At 35.2% G+C, this 18,881-nt stretch overlaps 2 protein-coding genes across 2 annotated transcripts; one reads left to right on the forward strand and one right to left on the reverse strand.

The window, feature by feature from the left end:
* Positions 1-7,329: 7,329 nt before the first annotated feature.
* LOC140782429 (uncharacterized) lies at positions 7,330-13,382 on the forward strand. The gene is made up of 21 exons (XM_073128983.1): positions 7,330-7,700; positions 8,209-8,288; positions 8,516-8,602; positions 8,768-8,818; positions 8,912-9,029; positions 9,124-9,180; positions 9,303-9,367; positions 9,473-9,556; positions 9,638-9,688; positions 9,814-9,876; positions 9,964-10,010; positions 10,138-10,207; positions 10,310-10,372; positions 10,875-10,964; positions 11,052-11,090; positions 11,445-11,672; positions 11,766-11,851; positions 11,923-11,971; positions 12,067-12,147; positions 12,229-12,322; positions 12,967-13,382. Exons 1-21 carry the CDS (start codon positions 7,556-7,558, stop codon positions 13,155-13,157), a joined length of 1,839 nt encoding a protein of 612 aa, XP_072985084.1. The 5' UTR covers positions 7,330-7,555; the 3' UTR covers positions 13,158-13,382.
* Positions 13,383-16,345: 2,963 nt separating this feature from the next.
* Positions 16,346-18,502, reverse strand: LOC140781147 (pentatricopeptide repeat-containing protein CRR2, chloroplastic-like). The gene has a single exon (XM_073126967.1). It carries the CDS (start codon positions 18,349-18,351, stop codon positions 16,528-16,530), a length of 1,824 nt encoding a protein of 607 aa, XP_072983068.1. The 5' UTR covers positions 18,352-18,502; the 3' UTR covers positions 16,346-16,527.
* Between the last annotated feature and the right edge of the window lie 379 nt (positions 18,503-18,881).

The raw sequence follows: 18,881 nt of genomic DNA on the forward strand, positions 1-18,881 counted from the left end.
AATTTAACTACATCAACTATATTTACTATGATGGAATCTATAAACACAGATATAGATGATAATAATTCTTAAATTTCTTAACATTCTCTTGTTTTTGGTCATTCAGGTACTAATGCTAGTGATGAGGAGATTGAAGTTGGAAGAGAGAGAGAGAGAAGATGACTACTCAAGAAAAAAAGAGAGTGGAGATACAATTTTGGAGCCCTCTACAAAAGTTAAACTAAATCACCCCTTGACATAAGTGATTAGAAATATGACTAAACTATGAAGACAAGACGGCAAACACCAAATGAGGTAACTTTTATGAGCTATACATCCATTATAAAACCTAATAATATTAAAGATATATTTTCATATGATTTTTGGGTGACTGCAATGTGCACGAAGAACTGGAATAATTATTAGAAATGATGTTTCAACTCCTATAGGTGTGAGAGGAGATGGCTCTAGGGTTGGGTGTCGCGGAATTGGATAGGAAAAATTCATGTTATGGTTTTGGCTATGGTGGAGTAAGGAAGAAGGTGGCTAAGTGAAAGGGATGAATCGACAAATTGAGAAGGTTAGCGGTAACTTGGTGGCTCAGGTGGCTTAGAGATCAAGCTAAGGGGAGGGGCCACGTCCAAGGTGAAGGCTGGTCATGGAGTGGGGTTGAGTGGTGATGGAGGTAAGCTCGGCGAGGTAGATAGTAGTAGTGACAATAGTAAATAATGTTGACGATAGAGATGAAAGTCATATAGGAGGTACTAGAGATGAAAGTTATATAAGAGGTGCTAGATATGAAAGAGAAGAGGTAGAAGATATATTTAATAATTAATTACACAAACCTGAGTTGCTCTACATATCTATATTAGAGACTAATCCGATTTGATCTAACTCAACAAGTTGACTTGGCTATGACTTAGCTAAATTAAAAGATAAATAGGTTCAGATTGAATCAAACATGAATTAACTCATGCCATAAACAAATAATATAATCTAAAAATGCAAATAAAAGAACTAGGCCTATTTGACCAAGTTAGCCCGCTGGCTTGAGCTAATTCTGACTAGAACTCGGATTCATGAGTCTGGACTATAATAACATGTTTGCTGATAGAAGGTGGGCAAATGTATGCAAGACTGATGGGGTAGTTTTTGTGGAATTAGGGTGGGATTTTTATTCAAAATGCTATTGTTTTTAATAAGTGCATGCAATCCAAGGTCTGTGGAGTATCAATTTATCTGAATGCAGATGTGATTAGGCAACCCTTTGCCTTATGGGGAAGTTTGTGTTTCCTTTACAAACCGAGTGATGCTCCTACTTAGCCTGAAATTGCTGACTATAATAGGGCCAGATGAGCTTAATTTGGGATAGCAACATAGTATTACATGCAAGACTTACGCTAGTAGGTCGAATGCTCCATCTCATATGTTTGTACAACATCATTCCCAAGACACGTCATACCATATTTGTCTGAGGATATTGTAAATCTTGCTACAGTAATGCATGAGTGTATAGAAGCAGCAATAGTGAAGGATTCCTCGTGAGAGGGTCTGCCTTTATGTTTTTTTTTTGGTGCATAAGGTCTGGTGTAATCTGAGGCATCCGTCAAGCATTAGAAGAGCTCCTCGAAGAGAAGTCAGTTGCATGAATCACCTCATAAGCTTAGTTCTTTAAACTCCTGCTGTAAAGATTGATGTTTCCTCGTATGAGTTTGCTGATCATGATTATGAGCTTGAGGGAGAATTTTAATTTTTGCATGTGTTAGCTAGATTTTTTTTTGTACTTATGTAATTGGCAAATTATATATTAAAATATAATTTTTATTTATATAATATATCTAGATTTTATGTATAAGCATATTGCACAAGTTATGAAATACTTAATAAAGAATATTGAAATAAAAAATTGATTTTGAAATCCAAGGGTAAATCTCTTTTTTTGAGAGAGAGAATGACTGTAGCAATGGTTCAGCAAGAAAATCATACAAATCGGTTCAAATCTGGTTTGTATCACTCGGTCGTCTTCGAACGGCGGTCGCCGATAGTTAAAGTTCGACGACTATAATAGTAAGTTCCTCCTGGTTTCCCTTTTCCTTTTTCCTTTCTCCTTTTTCTCCATTTCACCGTTCGGCTTTCTTCATCGCTATAACAACAAGTTCCTTCTCTAATTACTAACAACAATAAGTAAATCACTGATAAATTTGTTGTATTAGGTTATGAATCACGACAAGCATGCTTTGATCTTATAAATATACCATATATAATTTTTTTATCCGGTTTAGAGTTTTTTCGCATAAAAACTTTAGAGTTCATATTTTTTTACTTATTTATCATTTATTATTATGTAATATTTTAATAAGTAAAAGTTTGAAAATTTGTGCCCAAGGTCTATAATTTTTAATCCTCAATAGAGTCCTTGAGAAGAGAGGAAAAACTTCCAAGTCTCATCGGCTATAATATGCAACAACTGACAAGGAGGGGAGAACAAGTGGAAGCAGAAGTAGCAGAGAGCATGAGAAAATGAGAGGTGGGGCGAGGAGAATGTTAGAAGACAAGAGAAGGGGAGAAGCACTTCTAGTGAGCAGAGCTCTCTAAGATAACAAAATATAAGCAAAAGAAAAGAGTTCCATTTTTTTAAAGTATAATCTGTAGATCATTCATTTTAAATAACTGATTACAAAATAATCCAATAAAAAAAAGAGAATAAGGCAAAAACCGTAGGGATAAGCTAGAGGAAAAATAGGTATTAAAATAAGTATTCAAGCACAATAATTGAAAAAAAAATGTGAAACTTAAGTAAATATTTAAATATACTATGATATCTATTGAAAAACGTACGAAATGCCTTAGGAGATAAAATCCATTACACGCTATCAATAAATAATATACGAAAAATAAAGCGTGAAAAAGACGATTGTAAACACAAAAGTTTTTACGTGGAAAAAATCTAAAATCAGATAAAAAATCAGGGATCCAAACTCGGATCAAAATCAATCAATAAATCAGATAAACAACCCATCGATTTCCATGACTTGCTCGCTAGAACCCACGATTCACCGCTTCCTGTGATAAGTTTCTAAACCTCAGTAACCCACGATGGTCCATTCAAACAGCTAAGCAGACTATTGAATGCAGAGTTATTGTTCCTGTGCCATTAGCTATTTTTTATACTACTTTGACCATCATGATATCATTTGAGCACTTCAATGACGATTCCAAAACCGTTTCGAATACTTTAACTTTAAATTTAATCTTCCACTTCAAATATATCATAACTTGTCATAACTTATGCATATGCTCATACAAAAATATAGACACAATACATAAAATAAAAATTATATTTTAAAACACAATTTACTAATTATAATAATAGATGAGATAGAGCGGACACTCTAGAAGCAAACCTCTATATCTTTTTACAACAATATACAATCCTATAACCAATGTATAAAGTTAAACTTTCAACTTCTCCATAAAAATTGGATGTCTCAGACACCACCGAAATATATATTGATGAAACAACTAAATAAATACATTTTCTATGAATAAAACTGTAGATATATGTACACCTTATTCGATTGCGTCCCCCATTAACATAACACGAGTGGAATTCACTAATTAATATTATCTTTATTAGCACAGTCTCAAACCCAAATGTAATAATTCTTCCAATAATCCACGAAATTAACAATAAAAGACTACTAAACAGGAAGTCAAATTAAGGTTTCGTGCTTTATTTTACTTCTTTGATTCAATGCAAATATCAATAAGAGGAAAACGAATTTTAATCTCTCTTTCTTCCCATCTTAAATTATACATTGAAACCATTTGACAAGCAGCGGCAAAGCTCCGCGTAAACCCATCATTTCCTACGTGGCATGACATAAGGTAATCGTTAATTATGCATTCAATTATTTTCATCTTTGATTGGATAAGTTCATCAAATTAGCTAGAAAAGACAAGAGTTGAATACCATAAATTTTAATATATTATTAGGTGAATAAAGCCTGTCAATTTCAAGGAAGCAATTAATTATTTCCATTCGAATTGGAGAGTTTTAGCATATTGTAATGCAACTAGCAAACATATACAAGAGGCCGGCCTTATAGATAATTAAATAAATGTTGTTAAGAACAACTTTGGGCAGTTAATTAATTAATTAATCCAAATATATTAGTGTGATATTGAAGAATGTACATAGGATTTAGATCCTTTGACGAGGAATATTAGTTGGAATAAATGACTAACCACGTACGTCTACCAACACGTCAGCATGCGGTGGAGATGATAACAAATGTGATTAGTTCTTGAGCACTATATAATAGAGTATCTAATATTAGCGTGATAAATAATTGGTAATATTTTTCTTGCCACATTGGATCCACATTGGATAAATATCATGGTTACAACGATTTGCCAATTAATTTGTGGATATTGTGGTCATGCATTACACACAATTAATTCTATGTCAACTTTTGAGATAGATAAGGCCAGCAGCGAATGACTTCAGAGTATGATGCAGTTGGAATATTTTGTTATTTGAAACTCCCATTGTATACTAGATAATGTAAATATACATACAAGAAGGTACTTTTTGGTATGACTAATATTAAAATAATACTATTTTATAATAGATTGATATATATATATATAGGTGGTAAAGAAAACTAATTTGAGTTTGTTAAATAAAAAATTAAGTTCCTCCCTAATCAATCAATACTTGAGTTGCTATCAGTTGTTTTTTTTCAAAATTAATAGGATGCTTTAAAACCAAATTAAATGGTAGTTAGGAATTGTAAGGGAGTCCCAATTAAATAAATACAATGTTGGGGTCCCTTTGGTCTTTATTGTTGGTGATTAAGATTTTCTATTATATTAAAGATAAAAGGGTAATGGAAGAGCAAAGTTGTAAAGGTAATAGACCATATTAACGGTACAAAAACCATTATTGTAGATTTAATTAGCAAGATTTGACATATCAAATAATTAATGCTTAACTTAACTCAAAATTAACCTAGATATTATAAATGAGTAGTTTTTCTTATATTTATAGGGATAGACTATAAACATAGCCTAATTAATGTCCACCATTTTTTATCGTTAATGTATATGATAAGTATCCTCATATCTTATGCACAACCTACACTCTACAAATCTTAGACACTAGTGTGTGAGGTAATCTCACTTAACTAAAAAAATATATAAAACAATGGCACTAAAGTAAAAGAAATTTTCTTAAGAGAAAAATTACGGGACAACAAAAAGAAAATTCTACTAAACAAAAAATAAAATAAAGTACATATACTCGAGCGATAATTTTCTTTTCATTCGTGAACTATAACTTTTTTGTATAATAACTTTTTGAAAATTTTTTTAGTACATAATAACTCCTGAACTATCTATCGGAAATATTTTATTTGACCCCTTTGATTTTTTTATAAAAAAATTAATATATATTTTTAAAAAATTTTATTATTTTTCCTTTTCTTTTCCTTTTCTTTCCCCTGAAAATATTTACCTACAAAAAGCATGGAAATTGTGAAAAAATAAGGACAAAGTCAGAGGTGGGATTAGAAAAGAGGGAGTTGCTTTCAGGGCCGGTGACTATGGCACCCAAACTTTCTACTCCTCTTTATCCTTTTGCAAGTCTTAAGTCTTCTTAGCTATATACTCGCCTTCCAGTGGATCTATCTCTCCATGATAGTGAACATACTACAGATGTGAGTTCAAAATTGGTCTTTCGGAGAGTGGGGATTGAAGGAGAGGATAACAACTTTATAAAAAGGGAATATACCTATCTTCCATCCAAACAATACCGTTATCCTTTCGTCCAACTAATCTAAGGGCATTTTCGTCTATCTACGCGGCATATAAATAGAGATTTTTCGGCCAAACCTACCCCTCTGTAGATATATATATTTTTTATATTAAATATACCATGCTATAAACTTAATATCTATCATAGTTGTAAATAAACTGAGTATTTTATCTAATAAGATAAAAGATGAAAGATGAAATATTATTAAGTTCAGGGCCTTCTTCTTATATATAAGATGCCGATCTAATCTGCATTTTAAATATAGCTCAGAAAAAAAACAAACAAACCTAGTTGAATCCATTAGATTTGAAAAAAAAAATTCATTAACATTTTATTTTATTAATTTACAAATATAAACATTAAATATATGGTCATTTCTATCTAAAAAATAAATATTAGCATTTTACTAATAATAAAAGTAAAACAAATCCTTTTTTATATTAAGTTTGCCGGGTTGATCCATTTCAATAAAAAAGAAAAAAAAGAAAAAAAAGGTTTGTGATCGACATGCTAGTTTGGTTAAAAGAATCTGGAAATGGAGATGTATTCTTCATCACTCTTTTTGGCAGCAGTTGGATAGGTGTAAATTGAGTTTGAACGCGTTGACTTTGCAGTCACGATCTAGGTTTAAAATCCATATCTAGGCCATTAAGTGCTTCAAAAGAAATCCTCTTTCATTAATTTAAGGGAAAGCTCCTAGACTGATGATAAATCATTCATCCTAATTCAAATCGATTTAGACATCCAAACAACTCTTTTAAATTATATATCCAATATAAATAAAAAGAAACCAAGAACGATTCCTACTACAATCAACGGTATAAACCGTAACAATATATTACAGTCTATCTAAGAAGATCTGCCGACGTAAATGGGGCGAGTTTGCATGGAGGTCAGAGCTTCCACACGAGAAGAAAGTAAAGGAGGAGAAAGAGACAAAAGGTAAAAGATGCAAACTAAGTATTAAAGCAAGAAAAAAGAAAAAAGAAAAAGAAAAAGGAAGAGGATAATCTTATGTGCCATTATTCCATTCCTTTGTGTCTGCAAACGGAAAGGGACAACAACGGCTGATATCTTCTTGGTTTCGTGATGGTTAATTTTGTCGACAATCAAAATAAGCATCAATGGATCCAGAATTCAAGATTCTTGAACTTAGGACCTTCCACATATAGCCAACTCCATCAAAGTAAATATGCTTGTTGTGCCTTTTATATGAACAGAATCTTAGTACGTGCTTCGTGTTGTTGGATTGCTGCTAATTGCTCCAGATCTGGGGTAGATGTTGGTTGTTCAAATTGGACGGCTTCAATTCAACGAGATTTGAACATTTTACTGGATTTCAACTTATTAAGCAAAGTATCTCAATTTCAGTATAAGGTCTAACGGTCACCGCTTACAGCCGGTCATCACAAAAACCCTACGACACTATGTCCCGTTGGGGCGAAAAACTAGTCGAATAAAACGGTGTGAGAATAGCAATTAGCAAACACCCTGCGCTATTTAATCTTCTCTTCCCCCTCTCTAGTCTCTCTATCCCCTTCTTCGTTGCCAGTTGCCACTGCATTCGCCTCCTCCCCTATCCCCTGAAAAACCAACCTTTTGCTTGCTATACCGTCGAGAACTTCTCTTCTCTCTTCCACTTGGGTCTTATTACTTTGGTTCTCCGTGGAGATAGGGAGAGTCGTGGGCTGCGTCAAGTGGGTGTTCGCTGAAATCCCCAAAAAGAAATTCTTTATTGGGGGCTATATTAGTGGAGAGATGGGTGAGGGAGGAAGAGAGAAGCAGATGAGGTATGTATTGGTTACGGGAGGCGTGGTTAGTGGGCTGGGGAAAGGGGTGACGGCTAGTAGTATTGGGGTTGTCCTTAAGGCGTGTGGGCTTCGAGTTACCTCTATTAAGATTGGTAAGGCTTGGTTTCTCCTTTGAGTTTTTTTATTGAGGGTATTGCAAGATTTGATTTTTACAGGGTTTAGTGTTTCCGTTTTGCTTTGCTTGGGGGGTTTATTTGGGGTTTTAGAGAACACGAGAAGTGCAATTCGTGGATTTATGTTGGAGAAATTAAGTATTGTTGTATGAATTGGAAGGATACCCAATGTACATTTTAATGAATTTTTTGTTACGAGGTGTTCCAAGATGGCATTTTTCTGCTGAGCTATTGAAATTTGTTGTGATTTGGGTTACTTTTATTTTTCCCTCTTTGCTATTTTTATAATTTATTTGGTCTGAATATTTAGTTTACTCATGGCCGATGACATAAATGGTTTGACTCTTTGATTGCCGTGGACATTGTGCAATAAGTTGTTCGCCATTTGAACCTCTTTTGTTGATGATCTGGATACTCCGCTGAAATAATTTTAATCTTTTTGAGTACATGAAGAAATATGCTTACTGAATGTGATGTGTGTGCGCAGATCCGTACTTAAACACTGATGCTGGAACAATGTCCCCTTTCGAGCATGGCGAAGTTTTTGTTTTAGACGATGGCGGTGAGGTGAGGAAGTTTCCTGAAACTTTAACTGTTTGTTATAGTATGATTACCAGTTGGAATTATTGATGTTTTACACATCTTTCTGTTTCTATAAGAAAGCTTGGCCTTTCAGCATGCCTACCTGATGTAAAGTTAGCCAACCAAAATTTCGAACCATCATGTCCTACTAAGTTTCTGCGTCTCCCTAATGTAATGAACTATTGCCTGACAAAAGTTTTCCCCCCTCCTAGGTGGATCTGGACCTTGGAAACTATGAGAGATTCTTAGATATCAAACTAACTCGTGACAACAACATCACAACTGGGAAAATATATCAGGTACCGAATCTATCATGCTCCTAAATTTTGTAAGGCATGTCCAAATTGAAAATTTGATGGTTCATCTTAGTTTCTGTTATCTTTTCTTGTCAGATTCTCCATCTATAGTTTAATTTTTTTTTAATTTTTCTTGAAGTCTTTACTAATTTCTTGCTATTTGAGTAGTCTGTCATAAACAAGGAGAGGAAGGGAGATTATCTCGGGAAAACAGTTCAGGTTTGGCTAATATGCTGTTATCTATTGTAAAATATGCATAACTTTTAAGTGCAAAATTTTGCTTAAGCTTTCCACTCTATTGCCCCTATAAAGGTTGTGCCCCACATTACCGATGCCATACAAGAGTGGATTGAACGTGTGGCAATGATTCCTGTGGATGGCAAAGAAGGACCAGCTGATGTATGTGTTATTGAACTGGGTGGGACTATAGGTAAAAACAATTTCCACAAAGAAGCTTCTTCAGTGTTGCTTTGTGCCTTATCATTTGTGCTTAGTCTGATACCAAAATTGGCTTTCTGACTCAGGTGATATCGAATCAAGGCCTTTTATTGAAGCTTTAAGTCAATTTTCCTACAGAGTGGGTAGGATCATTGTGTCTGCCATGCTGAAAGATGGCTCTTTATTTATTGATTCAATTATGCGTGTTAATTTGCTTTCATGTTTTACTCACACAATTTTATTGCCCTAATCAACCTTTTCTCAGGGCCTGACAACTTTTGTCTTGTTCATGTCAGTCTTGTGCCTGTTCTGAATGTTGTTGGTGAACAGGTATGGAAATGTAGCTTTTCATTTCACAAGGTTCTTAATGTTCCATGGCGTACTATCTATTATGAGTTACTAGCGTATCTGATTTCCCTATGTTCTAACTTGTAGAAAACTAAACCTACCCAGCATAGTGTTCAGAGACTAAGAGCACTTGGATTGACGCCAAGTATTCTAGCTTGTCGAAGTACAAAGGTACCTAAAGTACTCTCTATCTCTTATGTGTCTTAGTGAGGTCATGGTGTCTTCAATTAATGTTTGAAATACTTTCTGCAGTCTCTGGAAGATAATGTCAAAGAGAAGTTGTCACGATTTTGCCACGTTCCGGTAATGCAAAATTATGTATATGCTACTTTAATTATTTTCTGTAGGGTTACTTCCATTCTCTTTTGTGCTCATAAGCCCAACACTGTCCTGACTTGATGCCTCTGATTCTGAATTTCATGTTGCAGGTAGCAAATATCATAAGCCTGTATGATGTTTCAAACATTTGGCGCATCCCTTTACTCTTAAGGGTAGGCGATACTTATTGATTTGTTGGTTTAAGCTTTCTTTACCCATTTTCTGAACCATTTTGGAAATGTTGATTTCTATGTTCTCAGGACCAGAAGGTGCATGAAGCTATTTTAAGAAGACTATGGCCTTCAAGGTTTGTATAGTGACTCATATTCTGCAACAAATTCAGTATATTATAAAACTTTCTTTTAGGATAGTAACCTAATTCAGATATAGGAATTATACTTTTATCTTGCTTCACAAGTAATTAATACATGCAGTGCTGCTGGGGAGCCAAAGTTGGACGGGTGGACAAGGATGGCTGATAGATGTGACTCCCTAAAGGATCCTGTAAATTTCCATATTTTCAGATTCTAAGTTGTTTCTGTTGCTATACCACATGTCGCTTTGGAGTAGTTGACAATTCTTCTTCTTCTTTTTTTATATTAACAGGTCAGAATTGCAATGGTGGGAAAATATACTGGTCTTTCTGATTCTTATCTTTCTGTACTGAAGGTTAGTTCCTTTTAGCTGCAGCATTGTTTTCTCATTATTTTCCTCAAATATGTAAGCAAAGTCATCTCACAGACTGATTTTTTAGAATTATTTTGTGTTTCTTGATTCCCCAATTCATTGTCATTATAGAAGATCTTTTGTCTGAAAGAATTCTTTCAGGATCCATCTTTATCTGTCCCTTAATCCTGTTGATCTTTACTTCTTTATAAAAGAAATAGAAATTGATAAATACTATATTAGGAATAGTCATTCACCTAATATCCTTTTACATGTTGCTTCTGAGGTTTTTACAGCTCATTTACATTTCTATGTATCTTAAGATGAGAAGCCCAGTAGCTGACTGAAAGGAAAATGAAGATGCTTGTGAAGCAACTTGGTTGCAGACTTGCAACTAAATGAAAAAAAAAAAATGAAGACGCTTTCTTTGTGAAAGAAAATCTTCCTTTTATTGCAAAGTTAGTGTTCCTCTTCCTATAATGTTTGGAATGTTCTCACCATGCAGGCACTTTTGCATGCTTCTGTTGCTTTTCAAAGGAAACTTATAGTTGACTGGGTTCCTGCTCCTGATCTAGAAGAGAGAACTGCAGAAGAGGTTTCTTCTTTGATTAAATCTTATTCCATACTTTTTAGTCATTTATCTCATCCTGCACTAAAGGCTACTGAATTTTTCTTTGTATAGGCACCTGATCTCTATGAAAAGGCATGGGATTTGTTGAAGGTAAGAAAATCCCTTGCATACTTATTATATATGGGTATGAGATATGTTAGAATATAAATATAAAAATTACTATTTTTTTAGCTTTTATAGAAGCTTATCGACTAACATAGTATCAGAATAAGAGGTCATGGGTTTAAAGCCTGGCGTGCACATCTACTTTTACGCATTAAGTCATGTTCACTTTTTAGGTCTATCAAAATATCTAAAGCTTAGAAACGAAGTGGAGCATTAGAATATAAATATAAAAAACAATTATTTTTCAGCAGTTTAAGCTTTTAGGATTATTTGTGAGTTTATAAGATAAATAGATTATATGTTTCTGTTTCAGCATCCTAAATAATCCTTTTAAAACAGGGTGCAAATGGAGTGCTAGTTCCGGGAGGTTTTGGTGACAGAGGAGTGGAAGGGAAAATACTTGCTGCAAAATATGCCAGAGAAAATAATATCCCATTTCTTGGCATATGTCTAGGCATGCAAATCGCTGTTATTGAGTTTGCACGATCTGTTCTCAACTTGAAAGATGCAAACAGCACTGAGTTTGATCCTGACACAAAAAATCCATGTGTCATTTTCATGCCAGAGGTAATATAGTTTGTGTTTACAAATTAACTTTTGCTATTTTATGTTGCTATAGTTGGTATTAATCCTTTCTTACGTATTATGCGTGTGATACAGGGTTCAAAAACTCATATGGGGGGGACAATGCGACTTGGATTAAGGAGGACTTCTTTCCAAGTCATGGACTGCAAATCAGCTAAGCTGTAACGACTAAGACTTTCGACCAACCTTGTTTGTTGTATCATGTGTCATGACTAAATTTCTTATCTATTAGGTATGGAAACACTAATTACGTTGATGAACGACATCGTCATAGATATGAGGTCTGCTTCATGATAGTTCATTGCTGGACATTATGTTGATCCTGCATTTACATTAACAACAATGTATTTTGTATTAAATAATGTTCATTATGTAGGTCAATCCTGATTTGGTTATGGATCTTGAAGCTTCTGGACTTGCATTTGTTGGCAGAGATGAAACTGGAAAGCGTATGGAGGTTTGTGTTCGACTATGTGATCATTTCTTTCTTCCAGAGGTTTATGGTGATTCTGAAATCCCTTTACCTTGATTTTTGCAGATTCTTGAACTGCCTGCTCATCCATACTTTGTTGGAGTTCAATTTCATCCAGAGTTCAAGTCTAGACCTGGAAGGCCATCTGCACCATTTTTAGGTAATGATTTACTTTCGTTCATGCTCACTATCATTTCTTTAAAATGGCTAATTTTCTCTTCCTTGTGCGCACCATGGGAAGAAAAGAAATAAGAATGAAACCTCTTAGTTAGTATTGGCTTAAACTGTTTCCTTTACACTTGTCCACCCTGCTTGTGACAAGTGTTGCATGACCCACTTATCAACTGTCTCCTTATGTATATCAGCCGCGATTGGACCTAATGTTTTTTTTCCCCTTAATGAAATTGATTCTCCATCGCACCTGACCACACTTACCAACACTTGCATGGCAGGGCTGAGATCCATGACAGTAGTTAAGTAGGTCATGCAATTTGCATGTTAAACTGTTCAGATTGAAGAACTTCCTTTTCTGGGATTCCAAATGGTTATTGTCATAGTTTCTTAAATGTTGGTGTCTGGCAAACAGGAACTTCTTAGGTTGCTGAGACATTTCGAGACACTAATAATTGGGAAATAATTTCTTCCTGAGAATTGAGATTGTTGGAGCTGTTCAAATTTTCAGATATATTTTCCTTACAAGTGCATTATTTCTCCAACAAACTTTGATGCTTGCGACCATAAATTAAGATATGTAGGCTTTCTGGACTATAACCAAAACTCTTTTAATCTCTGATGTCCCGACAGGGTTGATTGCGGCGTCGTGTGGGCAATTGGACGCTTTGCTGCAAAGTCCAAGCCAGGCTAACCAGCCAACCCCAAAGAAATTTCCAACCAATGTTTTAAAGACAAATCCCTACCAAAATGGAACAGCCAAGAAAACCATTAACATACTCGATGGAAGAGTTCTGTCAAATGGCAACGGCGTGCATGTCTAAGGAATCTCCTGCCTGGCTTCGGTTTTCCTCTCTTCTTCCAAGTCATGTTTCAATTCTTGTTCTTTTTGGTTTTTGTCTGTACAGTAAATTGATCGGAGAAGCATAGTTCTAGTTCAAGAGTCTTGTAAGGAGGCAGCTACTTGCAATGTTTTAATAGTGAGCGGCTCGTTTTGACAGTATACTATGTCCTCTTTTTTCAATAGATGGAGAAATTTCCTAATATCATTTTGCGTGTCTCAATAGCAATCATGTTTATCTTTTAAGGCAGCAATGTATACATGGCTTTAATTTTTCAAAGCAAAGTTCATTCACGTAACTGCATTGTTGAACGTGGAATTATTTACTAGGATCTAAATTATGTGGCCAAGGGTTATACTTAAACTGATAAAAATTATAATTAAGCTAGATGATACAGCACAGGTTAAGCTCTTTATAGGCATTAACATTACAAACATATGAACATGATACTTCTTTTAAATCTCCCTGCAGGTTATATAAAGCATTATTTCCAGAGGAACACACTCTGGGAGTCTGGGACACCGTTAAAAAAAAATTCTGACAGTTCTAAAAGAAATTTATCAACCATGCTAGATTGGATCATATAGCCAAATTCATTGGTGCCGGAAAAAAAATGATTCTTTTCAGATAATGCTTGCATTGGCAATTTCATTTCCTCTTATTTGTAAGAGCGTGTCCAATAAGCTACCTTTTCCAACACAAATCTTTGAAGTCAACAAGGTGCAGAAGGATAGCCACGAATCATTTAGGAAAAATTATGATGACATTATTCCATCAAAAATAATTAGGGAAAAGTTCGTATAAACAGGCACCCACTTGCACATATTTATATATAGAGCTCAATACGCAAACACATTCAATGCAAAGCCAACCTACTAACTTCAACTTGAAAGCTTGCAGGTCTTAGTATTGCATGCCATGCATCCATGAACAAGGCAAGTAATCGAAGTGACCCCTTGTTATGTCCTTTACCAGAACCACAACTCTTTTCTTCTTCCTATTGAAGTTAATATATCTAATCAAATGTGAGGTTAATAGTTGGTGGTAAGGACTTCGGAACCCTTTAGAGTTTAAAAGGTTCTGAGGTCATTCCCACCAAAAACTCTTTTCTTCTTCCTATAACTTTTTGTTTGGATGATTGCTATGATAATTGCTGCTATTGTATTACTTAATGGCTGCTGCAGTACTTGCTTGCTCATTGTTCAGGCTGGTCAAACGATATCAATGGAAATCACTCAGAGAGGCAACACTTGGTGAGTTGGTGAGTTTTTGGATACTCCGTTTGAGATTCATTTTGTCATTTCTCATTGAAGGTGCTAATATCTTCTGCTTGAAGGCAACTGATTCAACCATAACTAATGAACAAAAATCAAAAGAAGAGATCTGATATTAGACAATTCTAGTATGCACTAATATATGTAAATTATGTGTACTCTTTTATAAGAAAAGATGCATAGGTTATAAAAAATATATGCACTTAATATTATATATTAAATTAAAAAATATAATATAATAAATTACAAAATCCCTGAATTTATGCGATAGGAAGATACTTGATGAAAAGGAATGGATCGTGATCCCATGAAATTTGAGCCACTGGATGCTTTAAAGATGCATGACAGAAATGTCCAAAGATGAAGAACCTCTAAGGGGGTGAAAGGAATCCGACACTGATCGGATAGTGTCAAAATCATAATATGTATTCTTATTTCAGATATGGATATGAATAGTAGATGGATAATAAATTTACTGATCATCTCTTTTAACAGTGGATATTTATAGGTAATTCATATTCTATTCTACGACCATGAATGGATGTGATATTGCTAAGTCTACGACAAAGTAGTCAAAACAGAGTCTTCTGATCTTTTTAATTTATTTCACATAAAATAATTGGCTAATATCACAAACATCAGTAAAAGTTATTAAATCTGGATAAACTGAAACAAACTATTAAAATTAGAGCCTTCCGATCTCTATGAAACGATACAAGCCTTAGTAATCCCCTCCTTGGGCAGATAACCAATAGAACAAGGACGAGTAAAGATGTGTCTTGAGTCAGAAATATCATGATGTGCACATTGCCACAGTTTCACACAATATTTGATATGAATCTGATTCTGTCGACCAGTGTAGCATGAATTTACTAGAATACAGTTCATCCAATGATTGGTCATAGCATGTCCATTCTTCAGAATTGAATTAATGAAGCAATATAACAAAGAAGATAAAGATAGAGAGAGAATAAGTCCTACAATTATAATGCAGAAACATAATTGAATTGTTAAATACACATAAGCAGAAAGGGTTGTCAAGAGGAGAAACTGATACCGCTAAGAATAGAGGAGAAGAAACTCTTTCTTTCCTCCTACCATGAGACTAAAAGTTCAATAATCATCTAAGTAAACATCAATTTGAAACTAAAAACTCATGTAGAAACTTGTTTAGCTATAGAAAAAACAAAAAGTTTAGAGGAGATATAAAAATAGGTAATTTTCTGTGCATTTCTCTGAGTAGTGAGCCTGCAACGCCATACCTTACAGGGAAAGATCTTCAAGGACTTGATGGGAGAGTGGTTTCCTCTTGTCCATGGCACTGTAACTGGCCTGTTTCACAGGAATCATAGACAATTACAGGAAAATATATAAGTATTTTCAAATTATCTAGTAAATCTGATATAGTGATAATCTTACACAGTGTATAGAAGATAGGAAAAAGCAATAACAGTCTGGCCTTTGTGAGACTAATTTCTAAACCAAGGCCAAGTAAAGATATCATATTCTGGATATAAGTTCAAAATAGATAGAAATTATATCTTCAATTTATTTGCACAACTCATTAATATATTTGAGACAGCATTCACCTTACAATGTATTCTTGGCAAAGCCAGCTATATCAGCCAGAATGGCTTCATATGCTTTTGACACCTTTTGCAGTCTGAATTCTCAGGAACTTCATCTTGAATTAGTTTTTGGCCTTGGGGTGATGCAGGAGTCAAATTTCTTTTTGAGATGTCCTGTTCCTAACACTTCTGCAACTTGAAATATGACAGTTCTTGCAAACTAGGTACTCTGCCACCAATAGCCTTTAGCAGGAGGAGCACCAAGGAGCATTGATCATTATATTAAATTATCGGAAATTCTTATCCCAACTGATTTGGTTCTCTCATGTTAAAAAGAGGAATAGGTATCGTTCTTCTCTTTTGAAATTAACTGAATAAAGTGTTTCTCCGTTCAGATGCACTGCACAGAGTTAATACAGTAGTCATCTCCTAATATTACAAGACTCAGCTCCATTGCAGAGAGAAATTTTTAACACCTCAATGGTTCTGAATTAATCTTTCTTTTTGTAGTTACCAATAATCTTGGCATGAACATTCTCCATCTCTGAACTGATGATAACGATTAACATCCCGTATAATGATTTCCCTTTGCACAATCTGTGAAATAAACTTGATGGCAACATGACAGTCCTCACAGACCCGAAGGTTCTTTGTAATAAGAAGCCTTGTGCCAGGAGCTGTAGTAAGGAGCCCAAATGCAATAGCCAGCCTTTCACTGTGACTTCGAACCATGTTCCTCTTCTCATCATCTTCCACATCATGAAAGACAGACCTTATGTCCGGTACATAGCCAGCTTCTTTCATTAGCCCCTCCAACCTCTCTAACTCAGTGTTTATCTCCTCTGACATAGGATGAGATAGATCACCCACAAGAAAGCCATGAACTTCGCCTTTGACTTCAATCCAGCTACAAGCAATGCTCTTCTTCAAGCCTCTATTGGTCATCATCTTTCTCACCCTGGCAGTTTCCTCCCACTTCCCAGCTTGAGCATAGATATTGGATAAAAGCACATAATTCCCTGCATCATCAGGCTCCAATTCAATCAATTTCTGCAAAGCTAACTCTCCTAATTCCACATTCTTGTGAATTTTACAACCATTCAGTAGTGCACCCCAGACTCCTGAATCTGGTTTCATTGGCATCTCTTTGATAAGTTTATGAGCTTCATCCAGTCTACCAGAGTGGCCAAGAAGATCAATCAAGCAAGTGTAATGCTGCACTGTCGGTTTGATGGAGTACTCATTCACCATCAAATCAAAGAACTCTCTTCCTTCTTCCATCAGTCCTCCACGATTGCAAGCCGACAGGACACCAACAAAAGTTATATGGTCAGGCAGTACTTGAGCCTCGACACACATCTTATCAAACAATGTAAGTGCTTCATCTGCATGACCATGCATTCCATATCCACAGATCATAGAATTCCAAGACACGAGCCTTCTCTCCATGAGCTGCTCAAACAGTATCCTAGCAACCCGAACCCATCCACTCTTTGCATACATATCAACAAGGGCAGTTTTCACCTTGTCCTTAGATTCGAAACCCCTCCTCCAGCTAAACCCATGCAGCTCCCTCCCTCTTGGTAAAGCAGCTGCATCAGCTGCCGCTGATATCACACTCACTAGAGTCGCATCCGTAGCTCCAAATCCACTTGCAGCCATATCACGGCACACAGAGAGCGCTTCCCTTGGGTGCCCATTTTGTGCATATGCGGCAATCATGGAATTCCACAACACAGTATCTCTGGTAAAAATTTGATCAAAGACATTGCGAGCATCATCCACACATCCACACTTCGCGTACATATCGATAAGTCCAGCACCCACAAAAACATCTGTATCCCATTGGGTATGCACAACTAAATCATGGATATTCCTCCCTGTCTTGATATCCGAGAGAGCCGAGCATGCCTTGAGGACAAACGGGAAGGTAAAGTTATCCGGCACAAGACCATAATCAAGCATCTGGTAGTACAGCGAGATCGCAACCTCGTGAGGTCCATTCCATGCATAAGCTCGGATGAGCACATTCCAAAGAAATAAATTCCTCTTGGGAATTCTATCAAACAGATTGTGTGCATAAGATAATGAGTTGCAAACCGAGTACAAGTTAACGAGTTTGGTGGCCAATACGGTGTCAAAACCGAGGCCGGAGAGGATTAAGCGAGCGTGGAGCTTCTTTCCAGGGTCAAGTGCCTTCCGGTCTATGGAAGATTGGAGGAGAGATGAGTAGTCGTGGTAGCTTAAGGAGCTATGGTTAGTGTAAGGTAGAGAGAGGAAGTGTTTGAAACGGAATTTGGACAAAACTAACCGAACCCCACTATGGTTATTCATATGTATCAGGTAATATCACATCTATCTATCTATCTATCTATATATCTATCCTTATTTTTATCTATGTAGCTTCACGAAGGCCGAAGCAGCCAACTGTTATAGTAAAACTAAAAAAGTACCCCTGACATTAGAAAGCATAAGTCTTTCGGTAATTTACTTTCTAATGTTTGGTGAGAGATTGAAATTCTGAGTTTTTTTCCTTTCTATTATTTAGTTAAGAAAGGAAAAAAAATAAAAGTTATAATTTCAAAACAAAAATGAGAGGATTTGTTCATGTCTATACCTTTCTAAAAAAATTTATTTCTGTATAACGTTTTAGAAGCATATGAATATCCTTTAAAAGCCATAATTGTTAGATATGTACCTTTGTACCTTTCATGTTAATTTTTAACAAATATAAGTTAAAATTTTTAGTATTTGGAGTATAAAAAACATAAATACTATTAATAGAAAAGAGTGGATAAATAAATTAAGGGGTTTTTGCAATTCTAGTGACGTTTATAAACTTTATTAATGATTAATTTTGTTTG

Source organism: Typha latifolia, chromosome 2, assembly GCF_019914945.1.
Source record: "Typha latifolia isolate L0001 chromosome 2, TyphaL0001v2, whole genome shotgun sequence".
NCBI lineage: Eukaryota > Viridiplantae > Streptophyta > Magnoliopsida > Poales > Typhaceae > Typha > Typha latifolia.